The 23,099-nt window shown below is 43.0% G+C and overlaps 1 protein-coding gene across 2 annotated transcripts in view; it reads left to right on the forward strand.

Moving 5' to 3' along the window:
* Kiaa1549l (KIAA1549 like) overlaps window positions 1-23,099 on the forward strand; it is a 250,946-nt gene that overhangs the window by 172,638 nt on the left and 55,209 nt on the right. For both annotated transcript variants that reach the window (XM_048361012.1, XM_048361013.1), the window contains exons 11-14: window positions 312-475; window positions 6,729-6,913; window positions 12,500-12,627; window positions 22,060-22,241. In XM_048361012.1, coding sequence (XP_048216969.1) covers window positions 312-475; window positions 6,729-6,913; window positions 12,500-12,627; window positions 22,060-22,241 — 659 coding nt within the window. The remainder of the gene's footprint in view (window positions 1-311; window positions 476-6,728; window positions 6,914-12,499; window positions 12,628-22,059; window positions 22,242-23,099) is intronic.

Genomic DNA, 23,099 nt, shown 5'->3' on the forward strand with positions numbered 1-23,099 from the left:
TGACCTTTGTGGATCTCTGGTAAAGAAAATGGATCTCTCCTCTTCCTCCTCTTACCAAACAGTTGAAGGTAGCACTTATTGAGCACTAGCTAAGGGATGACACCAAAACACCACACAGGGGTAGCCCATCTTACCAATGAGGAAGCAAGACCCCGAGAGTTTGAGTAACTTGTTGGAGGTGGGCAGAGACTTCTGACCTCTTGGCCTCCATCCCTCCCCTCTGGTGACTCGAGGCTGTGGGGTTCCTGTGGAGCTCGCCTAGTTCTTCCAGTGCCCTTGGTCATGTGTTTCCGGCTGGCTCTTCCCTACAGCTGTGGTAAAGAACCCCCCGAACAATCTGTGGATCATCGCCGCCGTCCTGGCGCCCATCGCCGTGGTGACAGTCATCATCATCATCATCACGGCTGTGCTCTGCAGGAAGAACAAGAACGACTTCAAGCCGGACACCATGATCAACCTGCCCCAGAGAGCCAAGGTATGTGGAGCGATGGGGCAGGGCAGGAGCTCAGCGCTCTCTCTTTCTCTATCTCTCTCTGTCTCCTTCTCTGTCTCTCTCTCTCTGTGTCTGTCTCTCTGTCTGTCTGTCTGTCTCTGTCTGTCTGTCTGTCTCTCTCTCTCTCTCCTCTCCCCTCTCTCTCCTCTCTGTTTCTCTCTCTTTCTTTCATCTGAGACTGGGACTCAAACTTGGTAGCTGACACTTTCTTTCATTGGCTCTACCAACTGAGCCACGCCTCCACTCCCACCTGCCTGCCCTTCTCTCTGGGCTTCCAAGGATAACAAATGCTTACCGGCTGCTCCCCCTCCCCACCAGTGCTCCCATGAAGTTTGCTTATTGCAGCTCTAATCCTCACAGCATCCCTTTGAGGAAGTGTCATCCAACATCTCACAGGTAAGGAAACCGAGGCACAGAAAACCTGGAGCTAAAAAGACCCGAGAGGACCTTAGCCATCATGTAGAGGCCCCATGCTTCTGCATATGCAAAGTGATGCCCATGTGCTCACATGGAGGTAGAACAGGTGTGCCTCTGTGCCCCCCAATCCCCAGATTCACATGCCAGAAGCCTAGTCTCTCCACCCACATTTGATGGCATTATGAGACAGATTTTTAGAAAGTGAAGATGAAGACTTCAGGAATGAGATTAGTGCCCTTACAAAAGAAAGCTAAGAGAAGTCCTCGCCCTTTCCATCACCGGAGGAGACAGGAAATGGACCATTGGAAGCATGCCGGCCAGCCTTCAACAAAGCCCAACCATGCTGGCACCTTGGCCTTCAACTACCTGCTTCCAAAACCATGAGGAATACATGTCTGTGGTTTACAAGGCCCCCCATCTATGGTATTTTGTTCTAGCAACCCACATTGACTAAGACAAGATTTTTTTTGGCCTCTAATCCAAGGCTCCTTTGGGGCCATCGACTCTGCTTGGCTGTTCTGCTGGTGGAATGACTCTGCCATGCTGGATGAGCTGCAGGGCCAGGCTGGTGGGCATCAAGCACCAGTCCAGGGGTGATGCCTGAAGTCTGGTTGGTGTCCTATCTCCCTTCTGTCACCTGTGTACCTCTGCCCTGGAGGCTGGTATCTGGCAGGACTGTGGACAGAGGACATTTTGATGGCTAATTTTCCAGGCATGTAACTGCCTTTGTGATAGTCCCTGAGGGAAATATCCTAACTGTAATACTTGGTGTTTAAATAATGCCTTACAATCTGTGGCCTCTTCTGGGCTTGTCATCTCGTTTGTTCATCACAGTAGCCTGTTGAGATAGGTCACAGTCAAAGCAGGTTTTATTATCCTCAGTGAACAGCCCAGAAACCCTAAAGGAAAGAAAGATGTCAGGATTTGTTCAGAGGAATACAACAAACAGCAGAAGGGGTAGTGAGGCCCACATGGAAATCCTGGTACTCTTTCTATATGGGACCCCAGAAATCTGCCAGGAGACTCCTCTCCAGGTCAGGACCTCTGAGCTCTGCCTACCTGCAGAGGCACAGAGCGGCAAGCAGCCCCTCCCCTACTTCTTGTCCAATGCAATGCATGCCAGTCATAAAGATTGTATGACTGACATCCTTCTTGATGATCACACCTCACTGGAGCAAAAGAAATCAAAGGGCTTTCATTGCTGACTAAATGGATCACACCTGTAGTGACGCAGTAGCTTGGTTAGACCCTGACTGCAGAGAACCTAACGTTAGAAGTGGCATCTTTGTGTCACAGACTCAACCAAAGTCTTATTCATCGGTCAAATGAGCAGCACACCTTCTGGCTGGCACTCTATGGGGCCAGAAGGGGAGCATGTTTGGGGTTTTGCACAGCTCCTTTTGTATGCCTTCCCCATGCATGGTGCTTTCCTGAAGTACAGGGCCAGGGTTGAAAATCAAGCCAATTTAATGTCCCATGAGTTGATTGCTTGCACTTGTGTGTGGCACTGCTGCAGGCCTCCCCCTCCTCGAGGCTGTGTGACACACTGATTTCCACCACCTTTTTGTCCCTGGAAGGCAGCAGTGTGGAACTGCCATTGTATTGCTGCAGTCCTGTTTACAAGCCAGGGACACTGCAGTGTCGGAAAGAGGAGAGAGACAGCTGCATCGCTCTTCACAATCCAGTGTGAGCCGAATCCAGTGAATGCTAAGGGACAAGGCAGAATAAGAGAGTTTGCCTTCATCACCAATCCATAAGCTAGGCGGATGGCACCAGGGACGTCCTCACTGTGTCTTTAGAATGCAGGCTGCTGGGTCAGAGGAAATCCTGGGCACTCGGGCTGAGCCCCAGTGACAAAAATAACATGCCTAGCAGAGGTAAGTGTGGGAGTCCAGGGGGCTAAAGCCAGGGTGAGGAGCCTATCCCTCATCTGTTGAGACAAGATTCATAGACAAGCACTGTGATATTGTCATCAGCCAGGCGTCTTTCCACAGGTTGAATGCTGAGAAAATAAGTGGGCTGGGCACTCTGGCTTCAGTTCCCCACCCTCACCCTCCACCCTCATTTTATTTTTATTATTATTATTATTTTTTGGCTAGTCCTGGGGCTTGAATCAGGGCCTGGGCACTGTCCTTGAGCTTCTTTTGCTCAAGGTTAGTATTCTACCACTTGGAACACAGGGCCACTTTGGGCTTTTTCTATTTATGTGGTATTGAGGAATTGAATCCAGGGCTTCATGCATGCTAGGCAAGCACTCTACCACTAGGCCACATTCCCAGCCCTTCAGTTCCCTCCTGTCTTCTCACTTTGCTTCTCTTTACTCTTTGCCATTGCATTTGCAGTCTTTTCCCTTCATTCAGATAAAGTGAACATGGCTGCAATCAGTGTCCTTTAGGAGAAAGTAGTTATAGCCAGACCCAGATGCAGAATGGAATCTGAGAGGCCTGCAATGGTGGGCGTGTTCAGTTTGATGCAAGTCCTTTGCCCCCTATGCATGATCAGCAATTTCTTCTCTTTCATACACTTATCTGTATGACCTCAGGAAAGTTATGAGACTTCTTTTGTGCCTCAGCTTTCCCATCTGTAAAATGAGGATGTTAATGCCGTTCCTGGATAGGCTACTATAAGGATTAAAAGTTAATACATGTAAATTGCATGGGTTGTATCTGGTGTGTAGTAAATACCATGTACAAGTTAGCTTTTATTGTTACATGGGTGGTGTTTTTTTCCTTAGAAAATCTTGATAATGTGTCTGCCTTTGAAATGATTGGAGATTATTGTTTTGATTTGGAAATTTTGTAAAACTCATTCAAATAACTTTAGGCAGTTCCTTCATGGCTTTGTATAACTGAAGTTATGATTCCTGTTGTATCTCCAGTATTTGTTCAACAAACAATCTTAGGTGATTTTCAAGTTGAAGTTTGGAAGACCAATTACCCAGGGAGTCAGAAAAATGGAAGAATTATTTTTCAGTTTTCACCACTTGGTTGTATGATCTTGAGCAAGTTGCTGACCCTCTCTGAGCTTTTATATTCTTATTATAAAATGAATACTGATATTTGCCCTACTTATCCCATGAGTTTGTTGTAAGGAAAAAATTAGGTAGATGTTAGTATGCTATAAGTACTGAACATATTTAGGGATTATGACTAAGCAGTGGCCACATTTTGTGTGTGTGTGTGTGTGTGTGTGTGTGTGTGTGTGTGTGTGTATGACTTGAATACAGGGCTTCACACTCTCCCTTGGCTTTTTCCACTTGAAGCTGCTATTCCACCACTGGAGACACAGCTCCACTTCTGGCCTTTTGGTGGTTAGAACTGGAGATGAGCCTCATAGACTTTTCTGTCTGTGCTGTCTTTGAACTGTGATGCTCGGCTCTCAGTCTTCTGAGTATCTAGGATTACAGGCATGAGCCACCAGCATCCAGCACAATGGCCACTGTTCAAGCTGCCATTCCTAAATGTCTCTCTTTTCACACACTCCCAGCTGAGCCAGTCATCTGAAGTATGCAGTGAGTAACCTCAAGTAAGTGTGAAAGAGTAGGCCAAGTGAGGAGCTGGAATCCAAGCTAGTTTATCCCATTCACTAGAGCTGGGGGAGTCGTAGCTGTTGGAGACTTCCAGTCCCTCCCAGGCCAGCTGGGAATCCCAGCACAGGAGCCAGGCCAAGTGAAGTATAAGTCACCCAACCAAGAAGGCTAATGCTGAGGGGAAGGTGGACAGTGGGATGAATTGTCAAGTAGTGGTTAGATCTTGTGCTCTGGGTCACAAGAAGATTCAAATAATGGCTCCCTCACCTGCCAGCTATGTGATCTCAGGTAGGTTGCTTAGCCCTTCCAAATTCAGTTCTTCCTCTGTAAAATGGGTTCATAAGAATTCCTGCCTTTAGAGATACAGTACATAACCTATACAGTTATGACGGTACTTGTTATATTGAATGTGATAAAAAACTGTGAGCTCCTTGAAAGTAATGACTAGTTTTTTGTTTGTTTGTTGGTTTTTTTTTTTTTTGTTTTTGTTTTTTTTTGCCAGTCCTGGGGCTTGAACACTGGGTCTGGGCACAGTCCCTGAGCTTCTTTTGCTCAAGGTTAGTGCTTTACTGCTTGGGCCACAGTGCTACTTCCAGATTTTTCTCTGTAGTTTATTTGAGGTGAAAGTCTCATAGACTTTCCTGCCTGGGCTGGCTTCAAACCATGATTCTCAGATATCTTAGCCTCCTGAGTAGCTCGATTACAGGCATGAACCATCTGCACCCAACTGGTAATAACTAGTTTATGTCTCTCTTCATATCTCCAGCACTCCACATAGTCCGTGGCATAAGCCGGTGTTATTGGAACAAAACTGAATAGGATAATGGGGGTCTGAGGGTGCGAATGAAAAGGCACCAACTGGAGACAAAGCATAGTTTTAAAAATAATCATATCAGCTGCTGGCGGTTCATACCTGTAATCCTAGCTACTCAGGAGGCTGAAATCTGGGAATCTGAGTTTGAAGCCATAGGGGAAGGAAAGTCCATGAGATCTTATCTGTAATTAACAACCAAAAATGCCAGTGGAGCTCTGGCTCAAGTGACAGAGTACTAGTCGAGCAAAAAAACTCAGGGTCAGTGCCAAGGCCCTGAGTTCAAGCCCCATGACTGACACCAAAATAAGTAAATAAATAAATCACCAAGGTCTACTTTTGGCCTGCAATTTAGTAGGAAGACAAATAAGGAAAACTAATATAGAATGAGCACAAAGTTTGTGTGCAGCACCTAGATGAGTACTAAACTTCACTCACTCATTTAACCCTTATGGCATCATCTTGAAGGTCACCACATATCCCTCTTTTAATTCTGTTTTTAAGCCTTTTATTCTGTTCAGATTACTATTTTCTCCATTTTATGAATGAAGAATTGGTGTCAGAGACTGTCAGTCACTTACCTGAGGTCATACAGCTAATAAGCAGTAGCCTTGGATTTGAATCCAGGCAACCTGATTGCAGACCTATGTCTCCTAACCATCATGGTCCCACCCCAGTTGTGCATGTCCTGGGGGTGTAAAGAATAGACATATTCCTATCAACTGGTTAATCATGCCTCTTGGATTTTACTACTCTGCTAATATATAGTCTGCTAGATTTTGCTCACAGATGTCTTATGCACTTTGGATTTCACACTGGGTGATAAAAGCCTTGCTAATTCCCCAGGAATGAACTATAGGGGAGCCAGCATGCTTCAGGAGGAAATGTGGATTAAAGAACAGTTTCCTAAATGTCATATCATTGTTACTGATGGGCTAGCTTTCACATTTGGTAGTGTATCTCCCTCTCTGTAATCTACCTTACTATCCAAGAGTGATAAAGATAAAGCAGATGTCTTTATCTCTCAGATTAAGAAAGTTGGTGTTCAGAGTCCAAGGGACTGGGTAATCTCACACATGCTATTGCACATAGAACAATAAGAGAGCGGTGTTTATGGGCAATCAGATATTTCTAAGCAGGAGATACAGGACTTGTAATATCTTAAATAAAATACCCACTAGGGGTTGTTCATTGACCTAAAATGAATGGCATAAAGCCCTTGAAAGAGTTTGTTCTCAACTGTTTTTCCATCTTGTTAGTGCTTTTCATTTTTCTCTACAAGTCTTGTCTATAGAGAGTCTTACTTGGGTGGAATTAGCATGGATTCTGAGTTTGCAAGACAGACCTCACGAGGGGTTCCCAGTGAATTCTTGTCTATCCGGAAGCTCATTTTGGTCTCCTCACATGCATCTTTTCTGAAAGCTGTTGTGGGAGGTGCTTTTCTAGAAATACGACTGCAACTTACTTCCTCTTCACAGCCCGTGCAAGGCTTTGACTATGCCAAGCAGCACCTAGGCCAGCAAGGAGCAGACGAGGAAGTCATCCCTGTGACTCAGGAGACAGTGGTCCTCCCCCTGCCCGTCAGAGATGCTCCTCAGGAAAGAGACATTGCTCAGGATGGGAGTACCATCAAGACAGCAAAGTCCACTGAAACCAGAAAGAGGTAGGCACGGGTCAAATTCTGACTCTTGGCAAGAGCAATCCATGCTGGTAAGAGCAGTCGAGGTTCTCAAATGAATTCAACCATTCTCTTGACACTTTCCTTCATGCTCATTTTGAATATCAAATAGGAGGCGAAGATGAATGGAGAGAGGAATGGTGGGCAAATATAATCATCATATTCAATGTACATATGTGAAAAAGGAACCAGACAACTTGAGGGGATGGGTGGGGTTGAGATAGGTGGGGGAGAGTGATTATAGGGGTGACATTAATCAAGATGCCTAGTCATCATAAGTTGACATGTTGAATTGAAACTTTTATACAACTAAAGGTAATTTTTAATAAAGAAGAAATTAATTTTTTAAAAAAGAAAAGAAAGTTGAGGGAGGGGACAAGAATCACAACACCACTCTGTATGAACCACTGTTTATAAAGTTTCCTAATGTTGGTTGAACACAACAGTAAACATATAGCTCTTCTGTTTAGTCTCATCAATTTGGTCCTGATTCACACCTGGGTTTGTTTTTTTTAGCATTTCTTAAAAGTCATGCCTTTGTTTCAGGATAGCTGTATTTTATCTGGCAGTTTCTCCATATCATTTCTGATTTCAGTCAGTATCATTTATTGAGTTTTTGGTCTTGTTTTTACTATGAACAGGGCACTTTGAAAGGCATCATGAGGACTATAAAAATGTTTAGGATTGACTCTTGACCCCCAGGATCTCTCAATGGAGGAGATCGGGAGATACATACCAGGCATGGAGCTGTGCAGGGCTGCAGTGGGGTCTCAGTCATTCCTGTGGCTGAGAGGAGAGGGAAATGCCATGCTGCCTGGCGGGCATCTTGGAGCAGGTTGATTCAGCTGAGCAGGAAGAGAAGACGAGGGCTGAGGAGGTGGAATGAGATCGAGGCATTATCTGAAAGCGGTGGGGAAAGAGGGCATATCCTCTGCGTGCTGAGTATCTCTGTAGTTTGGAGTTCACAGTGGTTGTATTCGAACCAGTTGACAGACTCAACCTGCATGACCTTGACTGTGGGAAGTCACTGAAAGTTCTTTGGGAGACAGTGATGTTTAGGACAGTGATTATAGGACTACTGTAGTGGCAACATGAGTGATAGGTGAAAGAGGTTAGTTTAGAGGCCAAGAGACTTATTATAAAGACTTTGCAATCACCTTTTTGATCACTATTGGCTGGCTAAACCAACACTCACTGCAAACCCCTTTCTCTGTTGCCTGAGTCCATTGCAGAGGTTGGGAAAGCTGGCTTCTCCCTCCCTCCTTTCTCCTTTCTCTTCTTTAATTGGGCAGATAAGTTTTGTTTGTTTGCTACTTACCTGGACATACTTCAGAGGAAAAAGACAGAATTTCTGTTCTTCTAGAGCTTAACATCTGGAGGGAAAAGCTAGGCAATAAACAAATAGAGAAATAGATAAGGTCTGTCTGTCTAGGTCAGGCGGTGATGAGTACAAACAAGGAAACAAAGCCCAGACAGGGGATTGAGAGATGTTGAGGGAAGTATAGTGCTATTTTAGATAGGAAGCCAGGGAGGACCTCATTGATAAGTGAGATTTGAGACAGACCCATTGAAGTGAGGGGTCAGCTGTAAGGCTGTCTATAGGAAGTTCCAAGAAGATCAAATGGTGTGTGTAAAGCTTGGGGGAGGAAATTTCTTGATGTACTTGAAGAAGACCAAGAGGTCAAGGAGACTGGTGTGCAATAGGGAGGAAGTAGCAGATGAGTCAGAAAAGTATCCTGCAGTTAATCATGTCAGGCCCTGTGGACTGAAGTCAGAACTTGGAATTTTATTGTACGTAAAGATCAGACATCATGGGAACATTTCCAGAAGAGCAATGACATGCTGTGACTTAAAAGTTCTCTCTGGCTTTCTGTGGAAAACAGTTTGCAGAGATGTAGAACACTGTTGTGATTCAGGTGAGAGATGGTAGTATAGACCACGGGCATGGTGGTATGAGAAGTTATTGGGTTCTGGAAAAATGTTGAAGGAAATGCTGACAAAATTTCCTGAGACTATAGTGAGAGTTAGAAATGGAAGAGAATGCACTTTCCCTTGTTAGTATTAGAGAAGACAGGGGCAGAAGAAGTGTATTGGTTCAGAATGAATAAGAGTTAGGATTTGAGCATGCAGAGTTTCAGACATCCATAGATATGTGAATGGAGGTGCTGAGAACTCATTAACCACCAGTCAGGAATTCAGAGGTGAAATCTGGAATAGAAAAAAGGAACGGAAGCCTTTGAGTCTTAACTCCCATTTCCTGTGGGCGGGCAAAAGATGTTTCTTTTCTTTTTTTCCTATTTTTCCCTATTTCATCCTGTTATACTAAAATAAGTCCTTGCTAAAACTAAAAAAGGGAAGGAAAGGCAAGGAAAGAAAGAAAGTGAAGGAGGGAGAGAAGAGAGATGAAGGAGAAAGGGAAGGAGAAAGAGAGGAAGAAATAGAGAGAGAGGAAAGAGAGAAGAGGTTATAAAACAAAGGGAATGTTACCATGATACATAATTTTTTTAAATCTTTATTGAAAAATCTTTGTTGATGAGCAGGGGAGTTACAGTTACATAAGTAAGATAATGAGTCCATTTGTTTTTAAACACTGTTACCCCATCCTTCATTTTCTCCCTCTTACTTTTCCTTCCTTCTCTCTCCACTAGTAGGAAGGTTCCTAACCAATATAGTGTCAAGTGAGTATCAATGTTGCTTTAGTTCATCCTTCATATTGCCATTTCTGTGATTCCCTTTCCTTTCCACACATCAAATAATCTTATATACAAGACACAAGAAGAAAAAATAAAGACACAAGGTACAGAAAACTAAGTGAAATGGAAAAAAGAAAAGAAAAGAAAAGAAACTACATACGGGACATAATAAGAACCTCTTGTTTCCATATCTTGGAGTTCATGTTGATATACTTCATTATATATGGCTATGCACTAATTAACTGGGTTATTGAGATCCCCTGCTAAGAATATCATAGACATATTCTAGTTCTTACTAATGAGGGAAACCATACAACCTACTTTTGTTTCGGTCTGGCTTACTTCACTTAGTATAGTATTTTCCAGGTCTTTCTATTTCCTTATGAAGGAGGCAATATCACTCTTTCTGATGGAAGCATAGAACTCCATTGTGTGTGTGTGTGTGTGTGTGTGTACACATATATACATATATATACTGCATCTTCTTGATCCATTCATCTACTGAGAGGCATCTGGGGTGGTTCCACATCATAGCTAGGGTAAATAATGCTGCAATGAACATGGTAACACACAATTTTTAAGGTGTGGCTTTACTAATGCCAAACAATGGGAGAAACCTTTATCTTCAGTCAAGTCTAACTGATCACAAAGGTATGAGACCATTTAGGAAGAACCACGCTCATAAAAATAGCCATTTGCAAATAGCACTTAAGTTAGTGATGATCATAATCAAGGATGGGCCATAATTGTTTAGCAATTGATTAGTCCCCACCTCAAAGACTAGTCTAGGTTTTTATGTCTGCCCACATCTCCAGGATAGGGGCCATTGAGTTGGATAGCCTAAATGCACAACATCATAGGCAACAACTTTTTGGCAAAAACTCAGAATCCTAACACTTTCACTCATTGCCTGATGTGCTACCACTTGAGCCATGCCTCCAGCCCACATTTCCAAGTTTTCAAAGCACTTTTATTGCTGTCATACTCATACATGCATCACAAATCTGCCTCTATTTTAACCAGGAGTTTCAAATTGATGACTTATGCAAACAGAAGTCTATAAACTGATGCAAAGAATGAAACAGAGTTAGGGTTTTTTTTGGCACAGAAATTTGCTCATTGAGTCTTTTGGGAAAAACAGAAAACTGTTTCCTGAAATGAGGGGGAAATATGAAAAGGCTACAAAAATCAGTGAGTAATATTCAAATGTAAAATAGCTTACAAAAGTTTTCCCTATCCTATTCCCCCTAGAATTAAATAAAACTGTAAGAAAAAAAAAGGCAAAACCAGCTTTCAATCATGAGGTTCTAAAAACAACCCAGGAACACATGTCTGCTTCCCATACTCAATGATCAAATATATATCATTATAAAAATAATATGTATTTAATAAAATTTTTAATGCCTGATCCATGGTTTTCCCAGGCTACATTCTTCCTATTACTAATTTTATAGCATGTTAAAAAGGTTCATAGTGAAAGAGATTTGTGGCCATATAAATTGGAAAATGTTGGATTAAATGAAACAAAATGAACCTATGACAGAAGTACTCAGAGCCTTTGATATTCTAATATAACACAAAGAATCTCCAAAGAAGTACTATGGTAAACAAACTTATATATGGGAAGTTTGACTCTAGGACAGTTTTACCAAGTGCTGCCTTATCCCATAGACAACCCTACCTTCATCTTTGGTGGCTTTTAGGGTCCAAGGTGCACAGAACTAGGAACTCTAAATTTCCAGAGAGGGAGGATGGCCTGCTGCTGGTCAAGGGCATTGACCCTAGCTGCTCTTCCACTCCAAGGCCTGGAGCCAGGGTTTTCTAAATGTGGACCACTAATGGTGGAGGAACAAAAGACTTTTGGGTGGCTCCCGCATGTCTTCCACAAAGGAAGGTGATATGGTCTTTGTGCTCTATCTGAGGCCTAAAAGAGGCCTAAAGACCTATGAAGAGGGGATCTCAAGAAGCCACTTTGCCACAGAGTTCCAAAAAGAAAACTTTGGAACTTTTTCATTGTAAAAGGAAGGAAAGAAGATCTGGTGACATGGAAGCATTAGGGTCACTGTTGGCACAGTGAAGGGAGTATGTTTTGGGGTGAGGGTGGGAGCGCATCCCTGGCTTTCTGGCCGATTTGCCACAGCCCTATAGCTAACCTGAACAAGGCTTTCCATTTCCATGAGCTTCCTAGTCCTCACTTGCAGAACAGTACCAGCCATCACCAATGAGTCATTGGAGGCACTCAGCTTAGTCCTGGGCACAGAACTCTTAGCATGGAGTGGCATCAGCACCAAGAAGGTGCACACACAAAAAAGTTTCCTATAGGAACAAACAGCTCAAGTTGATGTTTTCAAGATATGAGAGGTTAGTATGCACCACAGTGAAAGAGCATGTATAGGTATGTGCATGGGGTGGGGGGAGGGGGATGATAGAGACTCCACAGTGGGGAGACTCGTAGCTAAGCTCTACATCATGAAAACAGTAGCGAAAGGCAAGCATGCTTTATGCCTGTCTGAAAACACTTATTCGATCCAGACACTGGGCATGCACAATACTGGGTGTAGGACACGCTGCACAAACACTGTTTCCATAGTCACCGAGAGGTAATAAAACTGAGATGGGATGGAGAGCTGTGCTCACTGGACTTCTCTGCAGAGAATCATGGGAAAATGCACTTCATAACAACCAGAGGTTCATCCTTGCTGTAGTGTCGGTGGTTTTTGCTTTCTCTCTTTTTAAATTTTTTCTAATATCATTTCTTCTTGACTAGTAAAACCCAAAAGAAAGGGTACAGACATAAACTGTGCAAATAAAATAACCTTGGGAAGTGGCTGTTTTAGTTGAAACTTACGGTCACCCCTGTTGCTATGGTTACCTCCAGCAGGTCGCCCAGTGAGAATGGATCTGTCATCAGCAACGAATCAGGGAAGCCCAGCTCAGGAAGACGCTCGCCCCAGAACGTAATGGCACAGCAGAAAGTGACAAAGGAAGAAGCCAGAAAGAGAAATGGTGAGAAGTCTTCCAACCACGCCTTTCCTTAACTCCTCATGTGAATTCTCAGACACAGACCTGCGCGCGCGCGCGCGCACACACACACACACACACACACACACACACACACACACACACACACACACACACACACACACACACACACCCTTACACCCAATACACTCTAACCCTCGTTCTCTCTGTTCTGCTCCACTGGGCTAGAAATCTACTATGAGCCTCTTGAGTTCTTTCCCCTTCTCTGAATTGTTTTATTTCATCTCTTCTGTCCCTAACCACAAAGAAGTGTGTACTTTCTTAGGAAAAAACAAACAAAAACCCCTTTGCCGAACAAATAGTTTGCTCAGAGATTTTTCTAACATTTTTATTTAATCAACATGATTTTTCAAAACCAGGCCTGGTAAAGTGACAAGTCTCTTATGTTTGAGCTTTCCTTCAATTTCTTACCCTCCTCCCCTTGATGAGTTTCAGTAGTTCAGTGAGTTGAGATATTACAAATCCGCTTTCCTCAAAACAAAATAGATCTGTCATCAAAAAAAAAAAATCAACCTTACAAAGCATAGTGATATAAGCCTATAATTCTAGCTAATTTGAGATCTGAAGTTTGAAGCCAACCTGGGCAACTTAGTGAGATCCTGTCTGAAAAGAAAAAAATAAAAAGAGTTGGAGAGGTAGCTGAGTGATATAGTGCTTCCCTAGTATGCATAAGGCCCTGGGTTCAACACACACACACACACACACACACACACACACACACACTCCAGCATTTAGTGCATTAATGCATTAAATCTTAATTTTCTTGGGAGATGTAACTGTTTAATCTCTCTTAGACAGATTATTACCCTTCCTATAAAGAATTGCTGTTGGGGTTCATTCTAAGCTCCCTTATTGGGCATTGGCATTACCTGCAGATCACACATGTCAGACAACCTTGTGTGATCTTGGTTTCTTCCTGATTCCACCCTTTGTACTGACCTTCAGCCCTCATGGTCCTGCTGAATATGAGGCTGGCTTGTTACCACCCAGAATCCAAGGACTTCATTCATTGCTGATTTCAATCAGAGAAAATTCCTTTGGGTGGCAAAGGGTTGTAGGTGGAGATCTCCAGAAATGCCAAATGAAAGGCCAATCTGTCCCACTGTTTAGCTGGACTTCCCTTTGTAAAGAATTTGATAAAGTATATAGTTAAGGGACTCTCTTGAAGCTAGTGTCAGAATATTCTTCTGATTTGTAGTCAGACGTGTTATCCATTGCGCCACTGGCCCGTCAGAATATTCTTTAGTGTACAAATGTCACGTATTTCTTTTTTTCTGTTACAAAAGAAGTGAAAATTAACCTCCCCCCCAAAAAAAAAGCAGAATGGACTTACTTTGTGCAGAGAAAATATGGTCCTTCCTCATAGCCAGCTACTATGAATTGGCCTGTATTTCAATATATTTAAATACTTTAATATGGCAGGTGACAGAAACTGTACATTCTGTATCATAGATTCATGGATGAGTATACTTCAGGGGCTACCTAAGCAAGAATATGCCCATTTACTCTCCCAGCTCTGTCTATTCCTTCTCCATCCCTTTTATATACTCCTTGATGTTTTACAAAGTCAAGTCAAAGAACATTCACTCCCCCATATACCCCACTCACCTACCTCAGGCTTCAAAGGATCTTGAAGAACTTAGTATCTTTCTCTCACCTTTTTACTATGCAGGTTGCAGTATACCTGTATCTTTTGTGTTTATCATCTTGCTTTGTTTTCTCTTATAAAATGAAATCAATGTGCACATTGTTCTATGCCCTCATTCTTGCTTTAAAATGTGCAAAACTAGATTCCTTTTTTAGTTGGTAGGCACTTATGGAAAGTTACTTTTTTGCCTCCTATGTTTAATCCATAGAAGAAGGTTGGTGGGGGAAAGTGATTGGTTCCAGACCCCATCGCTAGCTATCCAGCTGGTGATGCTGACTGGCCATAACTGTGCCGGCTGACTTTTGCTGTTCCCATTTATCTGTCTTTCTTCTCTATCTGCCTCCATACTCTGTCTAGGTCACCTTGATTATGTGTGTGTGTTAAATGTTTTTATTACTGTCTTAAAGTAGTAATACAGTTAGGTTTCAATTCAACATATCAATTTATGAGTATAATCTATCTTGATCAATGTCAACTCACTTTGATTATTTAAATATCAGGTTCTGAAATAACTGACAGATGTTTACATAAATAAGTGCAACTACTGTACCAGGTTGAGGTTTTTTTTTTATTTGTTTTATTAAGACATCATCTTTTGTAGGATTATACTGTTTGCTTGGCAATGTCTTAATTTTGCCATAAGTAAAACTCAGAGAATTTTTAGGGTTGGCTGCTTCTGTTTGATCATAACATTTTGTTCAGTGGGGTTTAGGTTTAAGATTTTTTCAATTAGAATTGAGAGAAAAGCTCATTTCAGTAAAACTCCACAGACGTAAAAGTATGTCTGAATTCTAGAAAATACCTCTTTATGAAATCCACATTTATCCTTTTTTGTAATAAAAGGGCTCTTTTATCTTAATACTATGTGAGAGTTATCTGATAAAAATCACTAATGTTTGTGATTGGATTGGAACATGATCCAAAGAAAGGAAGGAAGAAAAATAACAGAGAATGGAATTGTGGAGAAAACAGAAAAGTGTATTTTTATCATATAGCCTGCAAAAAGTATTGAGCTCTTTTTATTGAACAGGGCTCCTGAGAATAGACTGTGTTTTTGTGGACTATTTAAATACTGTTGTCTCGTGGCTTAGTGTCCAACCCAGAGTCTGGGTTACTAAGGTTAGATAACACGTGCTAATGAGCTAGGCTGCTGCTCTAAAGCTTTTCTTGTTTCTACCAGGCTTGTTGCATCTTATAGCTTCTAATTTTATTGTTCTTTGTGGAAATAAAAGAACTTCAAAAGGAAAAGACTCCATTCTACTAAGAACATAGCTGGCTGCCATGGGTCCTTAGAGCTCAGTGGCCTCATCTCTTACTGTGTTGTTACATCTTTGTGGTTATGATCAAATACCCAACAGAGACTACCTAAAAGAAGAAAGCTTTAGCTGGGTGCTGGTGGCTCACACCTGTAATCTAGCTAGTCAGAAGGCTGAGATCTAAGGATCGAGGTTCAAAGACAACCTGGGCAGAAAAGTTCCAGTGAGATTCTTATCTCCAATTAACCACTCAAAAAGTGGTTAATTATGGAAGTGGCACTGTGGCTCAAAGTGCTAGACAACTAGCCTTGAGTGAAAGAGCTCAAGGACAGCACCCAGACCCTGAGTTTGAGCCCTATAACTGACAAAAAGAAAAAAGGAAATAGGCTCATGGTTTTAGCAGGTTTCACCCATAGTTGTTTGGCTCTGTTGATTCTGGCCTATGGTGAGGCAGCATGTCCTGGTGGTGAGATCACTTTTTTCCCCCCCATGTCAAACAAGGAAGTGGGGGCAGGGGGGAGAGGAGAGGGAGAAAGAAAGAGAGAGAAGGAGGAAGGAGCTAGGGACAAGATATCCTTAAAGATCTACCCTCAGTAATCTACTTCTCAGTCCTGCCTCCCAAGGTTTCCAGCACTTCCCATAATAATGATGACAGCTAGGGATGAAGTGTTATTGTAGGTGACAGTTCATATTCAAACCATCATAGTTACCATAGCCACAAGTTGATTTTAGAGTCTATGTTACAAAGATTTGTAAATATTGATTGAAAAGGTAGATATGGCAGATAGAATTTTGAAAGCAAAAAGAATTTAACCAGGTGCTAGTGGCTCAAGCCTGTCATCCTAGCTACTCTCAGAAGGCTGAAATCTGAGTATCATGGTTCAAAGCCAGCACAGGCAGGAAAGTCTGTGAGCCTCTCAAGTTAACCACCAGAAAAAAAGTCAGAAGTGGAGCTGTGGCCCAAGTGGTAGAGCTCCAGCCTTGAGAGAAAAAGCTCAGGGACAACGCCTAAGGCTATAAGTTCAAGCCTCAAGACTAGCACAACAGTAAAAGGTTTTTATGCTTTTCCCAACCAAATAGAGACATTTGAACTTTTAAGTCAAGCTCTAATGTAATCTTTGGAAAGATATTTTCCAGGAAAGAGGTAAAGTAAATGCAATATTGCAAGGTTAGGACATTATGTATATAATGTGTTTGTGTATGTGTGAGGTTGTATATTTATGTATATATAGAGAGAGAGGGGAAAGAGAGGGAGGGGGGATCCTATCTGAGTCAAAAAGCCAGATGTGAATGTGTGCATCTGTGATCCCAGCTTCATAGATAGGAAGATCATAGTCTGAATCCAGTCTAGACAAAAATGCAAGACACAGCCTGGAAAATAACTAAGGCAGAAAAGACCTGGGAGTGTTTCTCAAACGGTAGAGTACCTGCTCAGCAAGCAAGAGACTCTGAGCTCAAGCCCCAATACCACCAAAACAAAACCTCTGACTTTATCCTGAAAGCCATGAACCTCCAGAGCTTTCTAGTCCAAACATAATAGGATCAAGTTCCTTGTTGAAAGATCACCTATCTGAATTGCTGATGGTGTATGCATTTTTTTGGATCAAGAGATAAAAACAGGAGCTCTGAGATGGGAGGTTTTTTGAGATGGGAGGTTGTTCCTACAGTGCTTCATAGGTGATTTATATATAGGTGCTTCATATAGTGCTTCATAGGTGATTTATAAATTTATTTATTTATTTATTTATTTTATTTACTTAGAGATGATTATTAATCCTACACATGGTCACCAAACATGATAGTCTGCATTTATGAGGTCATGTAATGTTTGGAGGGCAAGGAATCTTGGGAAAGCTGAGCTGGGTAATTCTGGCTCAAAGTGTCCCATAAGTCACAATCAAGACACTGGCCTGGGCTATGGTCATCTAAAGTCTCCACAGGGCCTGAAGATGGCTCACTTATGTGGCTGGTGGGGGAGGGAGGATTCAGTTCCTTGCCATCACCCCACTTTTCCCTAGGGCTGCTTACGTTTCTTGGAACATGGCAGAAAATGATCCAAGAGAGCAAGGTGGAAGCTATCATCTCATCTTTATAACTAGCTGTCACTTCTGCACTTTCCTCTTGGTTACACAAAGTAAAACCAAGGCCTGTTTATTATGGGAGATGAGAATTGATGGGAGCCGTATTGGAGGTCAGTAGTTGTCCTAGTGGAGGAATAATGGTGGTCAGACATGAAATGCCCAGAAAAAAAGACTCTGTAAAAATATATGCACATTTCATAACACATCTGAATAGAGACTTTCCTCTGTCCATTGGTTTCTTCTTTTTTAAAATTTTTATTATCAAACTGATGTCCATTGGCTTCTTGATAGTCTGGTATTCACAAACAAGCCCATACAACGAAACAGAACAATCCAATTATAGACTCCATTGTTAGGGTCTGCAATGTTTTAGCCATGTTGTAAAATGGCAGTTCACTTGGCTTAACCTGATTGACCTTCTGTGATTATAATAAGCAAAATGATGATATAAACAATGTGTTTCTCAATAATTTAAATAACAATCTCCTGAACAGGCAGGAGGAAAGATGAATACACTTTGTTACATTCATATTTTATAGAACACCTATTTTGCTTCTAAAGTGTCTACTGGTTTAGTTGTTTGAACAAACTTAATTTATCTCTTGCCAAGCCATGCTTGCTGAGTTTTTACTCCTAGAGCTTCTGCATGGGAATGTGCTTCAAGAAAAAGTAAATCTGAAATACTTCTGGCCCTAGGACTTTTTCTATCAGCTTAGTTATCAAAGCACAAAGCCAACTGGTATCTTTCAGCCATTGTAGCAGAATGATCTGTCAGATGGGAGCATTCGTTAACAGAGTGTAGGTGGCAATCAGCCTATTTAATTAGGGGAGTTGCTTTAGTTCTCTGGTGCTAATTTCATAGCTTTCTTTTGTCTTAATCAAATGCAAGAAACAAAAGTGAAAAATCACTGGAGAAAGAAAGGATAGAAGGAAAGAAGATGGGCAGACAGAGGAAGGAAGGAAAGGAAGGAAAGGAAAGAAGGAAGGAGTTTGGTTTGTTACTCAAGGAAGACTTGTCACCCTAATGTTGTGCCAAGTTGCAAGACCACCCCCAAGAAGACCACCGAGATTCAGACACTCCGAAATGCAAAAGCAAGGCAAGGCTTTATTTAACGAGCTGCCAACTCGGGCCTCGTCCTACCCACCGACACAGCGGAGGTTAGGAGGAAGCCCCGAGCTGTGATTACACAGGGCTTATAAAGGCAAAGAACAAGGTTACAACAATCAGCTGTGCAAGCAAGATTAGAACACAGGTACAAATCTGATTGGCTCGGGGTTCGATTCTAAAATGGGGTTCACGTGGTGGGGCCTGACTTCAAAGTCTGGCACCTCATTTCCCCCTTTTTCTTTTTGGTACCTTGGGAGCCAATCATGGCTCCATTCTGTCCATTTCAATGGCTTGCATGTCTAGGGGATGATATAGAGGTAAGGCATGGCCCAGTAGGGCCCAATGTAGTAAACAAATGGCCTGTCACCATTTCTTACAAGAATATTCTCTGTACCTCTGTTTTGCATGTCTCTAGTTTATCCTGCCTCATCTTCCCAAAAACAACTCTGGTCCCTTGATTTTAAAGGGGGGCTGATGGGTGAAGATCATCCATCTTCTGTAACTTCTTCAGGCTGACTCAGGGGCGTAGACCTTACCTAGCCAGGAACCTATAACCTTAGTCTCAGTCTAACTTTCTTTTCTTGAGGCAAAGGCAAAGCGGCTGAGTTGGGTGCTTGGAGACCTCCCATGTTCCATCACGGTAGTTGTCATCCAGGGCAAAGGGGTCAGCTGGCCTGGCGTGGAAGCAATGAACCCAAGTGGCGATGCCGTCTAGGGTCCCTTCCACCGTGGTTCTAAGGAGTTTAGTCTCCTGGGTAGGATTTCTTTCAGGATCTTCTTAGCCACTACATTCGCAGTCTCATGCTTTGTTGGATAGACTTCAACCCATCCTGAAAAGGTGTCTACAAAAACTAGCAAATATTTGTAATTTCTGTGAAATCTACTTCCCAATACACACCTGGCCTATTCCCACAGAGGCGAGCTCCTTTAGTAATCTGTTGATTGGGGGCATTGGCAAGCTGACAGGCCTTTAACAGATCTCAATAAGGACACAATCTCAGGTCTACAAGCTTTCTTTACTAAACAGATGTATGAGCTTAAAATTCTCACTGCCAGTCAGGGCTTTGAGTAAATGCGGGGGGTGAGATTTTAATCTATCCTCTCATTTGACAAACTTACCCTTACTAACCACTATCACAGATGACTGGTAAATTCCTGCCCAGTAGACAGACATGGGCATTGGAAAGGCATGCTTATGAACTATTCTTCTAGGACTTCCCGGCTTTAACTTTTGAAAGGCCAACAGTAGTGACTCTAGGATCTGACACCATCTCTGCCATCCAAGCAGTGGCTTACTGCCTCTGGATGCTCCATCACTTTTGTCCCAGGAAGAGTGACTTTCCACTGGACTTGGACTCAGGGCCTGAGTGCTGTCCCTCAGCTCTCCAGCTCAAGACTAGCACCGTACCACTTTTGAGCTCCACACCACTCCGTTCCCAGCACTCTGCTGGCTGATTAGAGACAAGTCTCTCACAGGGACCTTTCTTTGCCCGGGCTGGCTTCGAACCGCAGATTCAGATCAATGAGTCTTATAAGGGGCCACTTTACTCCAATTATAAGCAACAAGGTGGTCCACATAGAAGTAGTTTTTAAGCATGCTCTCTTACCTGGAACTTATTAAGGGTCAGTATTAGATCTTGACAAACTTGTAGGAATCACCTGTGCTTCTCTGTGGGCCTGCTGGAAACTGTTACAAAAAACCTACAAAGAAGCTGGAATGGCAATTAAAACATTTTGGTTAAGACAAAAACCTTTAGCAAATGATTTTAGCATTCTCCAGCCTCATTTTCCAGGGCTTGATAGTTTTAGTAAAACATTTTTAGTCTTAGTAAAACATTTTAGTGCACCAAACAATTTTCTGCTTAAGAAGGCTGGGTGGGGGTCCCCCCAGAGTTCTTTTTGTGGACACTCACACTCTGATTGTGAACCATCGCCTGTACATCTTTCCAGTGAGCTAAAGTCAAGTACACAAAAATGAGCTATCGCCTTAACCTCCCTCCAGTGAGCTAGGATCAAGTCTAGGGGGCTAGATGGAGGTCCTCAAGATAGAACGTTATCCATAGCTCTGATCAGATGTAATACAAAAGGAGGAAAACACACAGGCCTAAGAAAAGCTACGAGTTGGAGATCTCCCAAGCTGGCCCACAACCTCCTACAAGGGTGCAGAAGGAATGGACCCGAGTTGGCCCACAACCTCCTGCAAGGAGGAGTGGACCCGAGTTGGCCCACAACCTCCTGCAAGGGTGCAGAAGGAGTGGACCCGAGTTGGCCCACAACCTCCTGCAAGGGTGCAGAAGGAGTGGACCCGAGTTACGAGTTGGAGATCTCCCAAGTTGGCCCACAACCTCCTGCCAGGGTACAGGAGGAGTGGACCCAAGTTGGCCCACAACCTCCTGCCAGATAAGCAGAAGGAGCAGACCCAAGTACAAGGTGGGCGGGTTGAGTCTCGTTTAGGAGGCCCTCCTGGTCAGTTCCGGCCAAAAACCAAACTGACTCGTGCCCTACAAGTATAAGCAAAAGCAAAACAGACAAACAGACAAATTACAGGACAAGACAAATGAAGAGCGCTGTTTTCATACCTTCGGAGCCTGGGATCTCGGGGTCTCTGGGGCTATCCCGGACGAGCTCCCAAATGTTGTGCCAAGTTGCAAGACCACCCCCAAGAAGACCACCGAGATTCAGACACTCCAAAATGCAAAAGCAAGGCAAGGGTTTATTTAACGAGCTGCCAACTCGGGCCTCGTCCTACCCACCGACACAGCGGAGGTTAGGAGGGAGCCCCGAGCTGTGATTACACAGGGCTTATAAAGGCAAAGAACAAGGTTACAACAATCAGCTGTGCAAGCAAGATTAGAACACAGGTACAAATCTGATTGGCTCAGGGTTCGATTCTAAAATGGGGTTCACGTGGTGGGGCCTGACTTCAAAGTCTGGCACCTCACTAATAGTTACAGGTTTTAACCAAATTTACTTCTTTTATTTCCAACTCAGACATACAGGACAAATTTATTTTTTATACCAAAAGTGTTTTGTTGGTTTTGCAAAAAAAAAGGGGGGGTGCTTTTACTGTTTAGACTCAAATCTTCACAACTGTTTCCTACTCACTGATGACACACTGGCAGGATAAATGGAGTAGATCTTATACTTAAGAGAAAACCATGACCAGCAGTAAGCCCTTGGCGCAGAACCAGTGTTGTCTCTGAGGTCCTTTTGATGATTGTCTCTAGGGGTGAGCCTTCCAGCAGTTCCCCAAGACTGTGAAACTCCACATCATAAATCTCATGTGTTCATGTTGGTCTTTAGTGGCAGCCAGTGACGAAGAGGAGGGAGCAGTTCTCTTTGACAACACAGCCAAGGCGGCAGCGGATCCCTTTGACACATCTTCTGGGTCTGTACAGCTCGTTGCCATCAAACCCTCAGCCCTGCCTGCAGTGCACCCTGCCTCAGACCGGAGCCAGGAATCCTCAGCTGTCCTCAACGGTGAGGTGAGCACCCATGACCATCCCATGTGGGGCAGGCCAGTGGTCCTTCGGATTCCGAAGCAGCCTTTCAGCATGCGAGTGATATGTATTTAGTTGTCTCAGGCTGCTGACGTTATTGTAATCCCTGCATGCACCAGACCTTAGCAAGGTGACTCAAAGGACAAGTTACCCCCAAACAGCCCTTTGCCTTTCTACACTTGGCTCCCCCATACTTCCACCATCATGGTGATAAGAAGGCTGTGGGTTGAGAGGGAAGTGGAGGATACATTGTTGTGGATAGGATGTGACCTGCAGCTTTGAAATGACACTCATTCCTTTAAACATGCTGGGAACAATCCATTACCTGCTCTCAGGAAGATATCAATAAATAGCATGATGTTTATCAATTTTCCTAGGAATCCAAAGAGTCTGCAACATACATTGATTATGCTTTTATAAAGGAAAATTAGATTGTGATAATAGATAGATAAATGCTTATATAATAGATGGTTGATAAATGCACGCAAGAAAGAGATCTCAGAGGGACAAGCAGGAAGTCAGAGAATTGTATGCTATTCCTCCCTCTTCTGCAGCAGAATGGCTCAAATATTTCTTCAGCTTTAAGAATCTCTATAAGAACATTTAATGTAAATGTGAACATTTACCTTGCATGTGCATGTAGGTGCACATACACACGCATGGACACATGCTTGGTAGCTGGTAATTTATTTTACTTATTTCTTCCTTGCTACTATTACCTGAAGCAGGTGAAAAACTTCCAAAGTTGTGGTGGTGTTGTTTTGCTGTGTTTTTTTTTCTGGTCTGGGGCTTGACCTCTGGACCTGGGCGCTGTCCCTGAGCTACTTTGTTTTGCTCAAGGCT

This window comes from Perognathus longimembris, chromosome 13, assembly GCF_023159225.1.
Source record: "Perognathus longimembris pacificus isolate PPM17 chromosome 13, ASM2315922v1, whole genome shotgun sequence".
Taxonomy (NCBI): domain Eukaryota; kingdom Metazoa; phylum Chordata; class Mammalia; order Rodentia; family Heteromyidae; genus Perognathus; species Perognathus longimembris.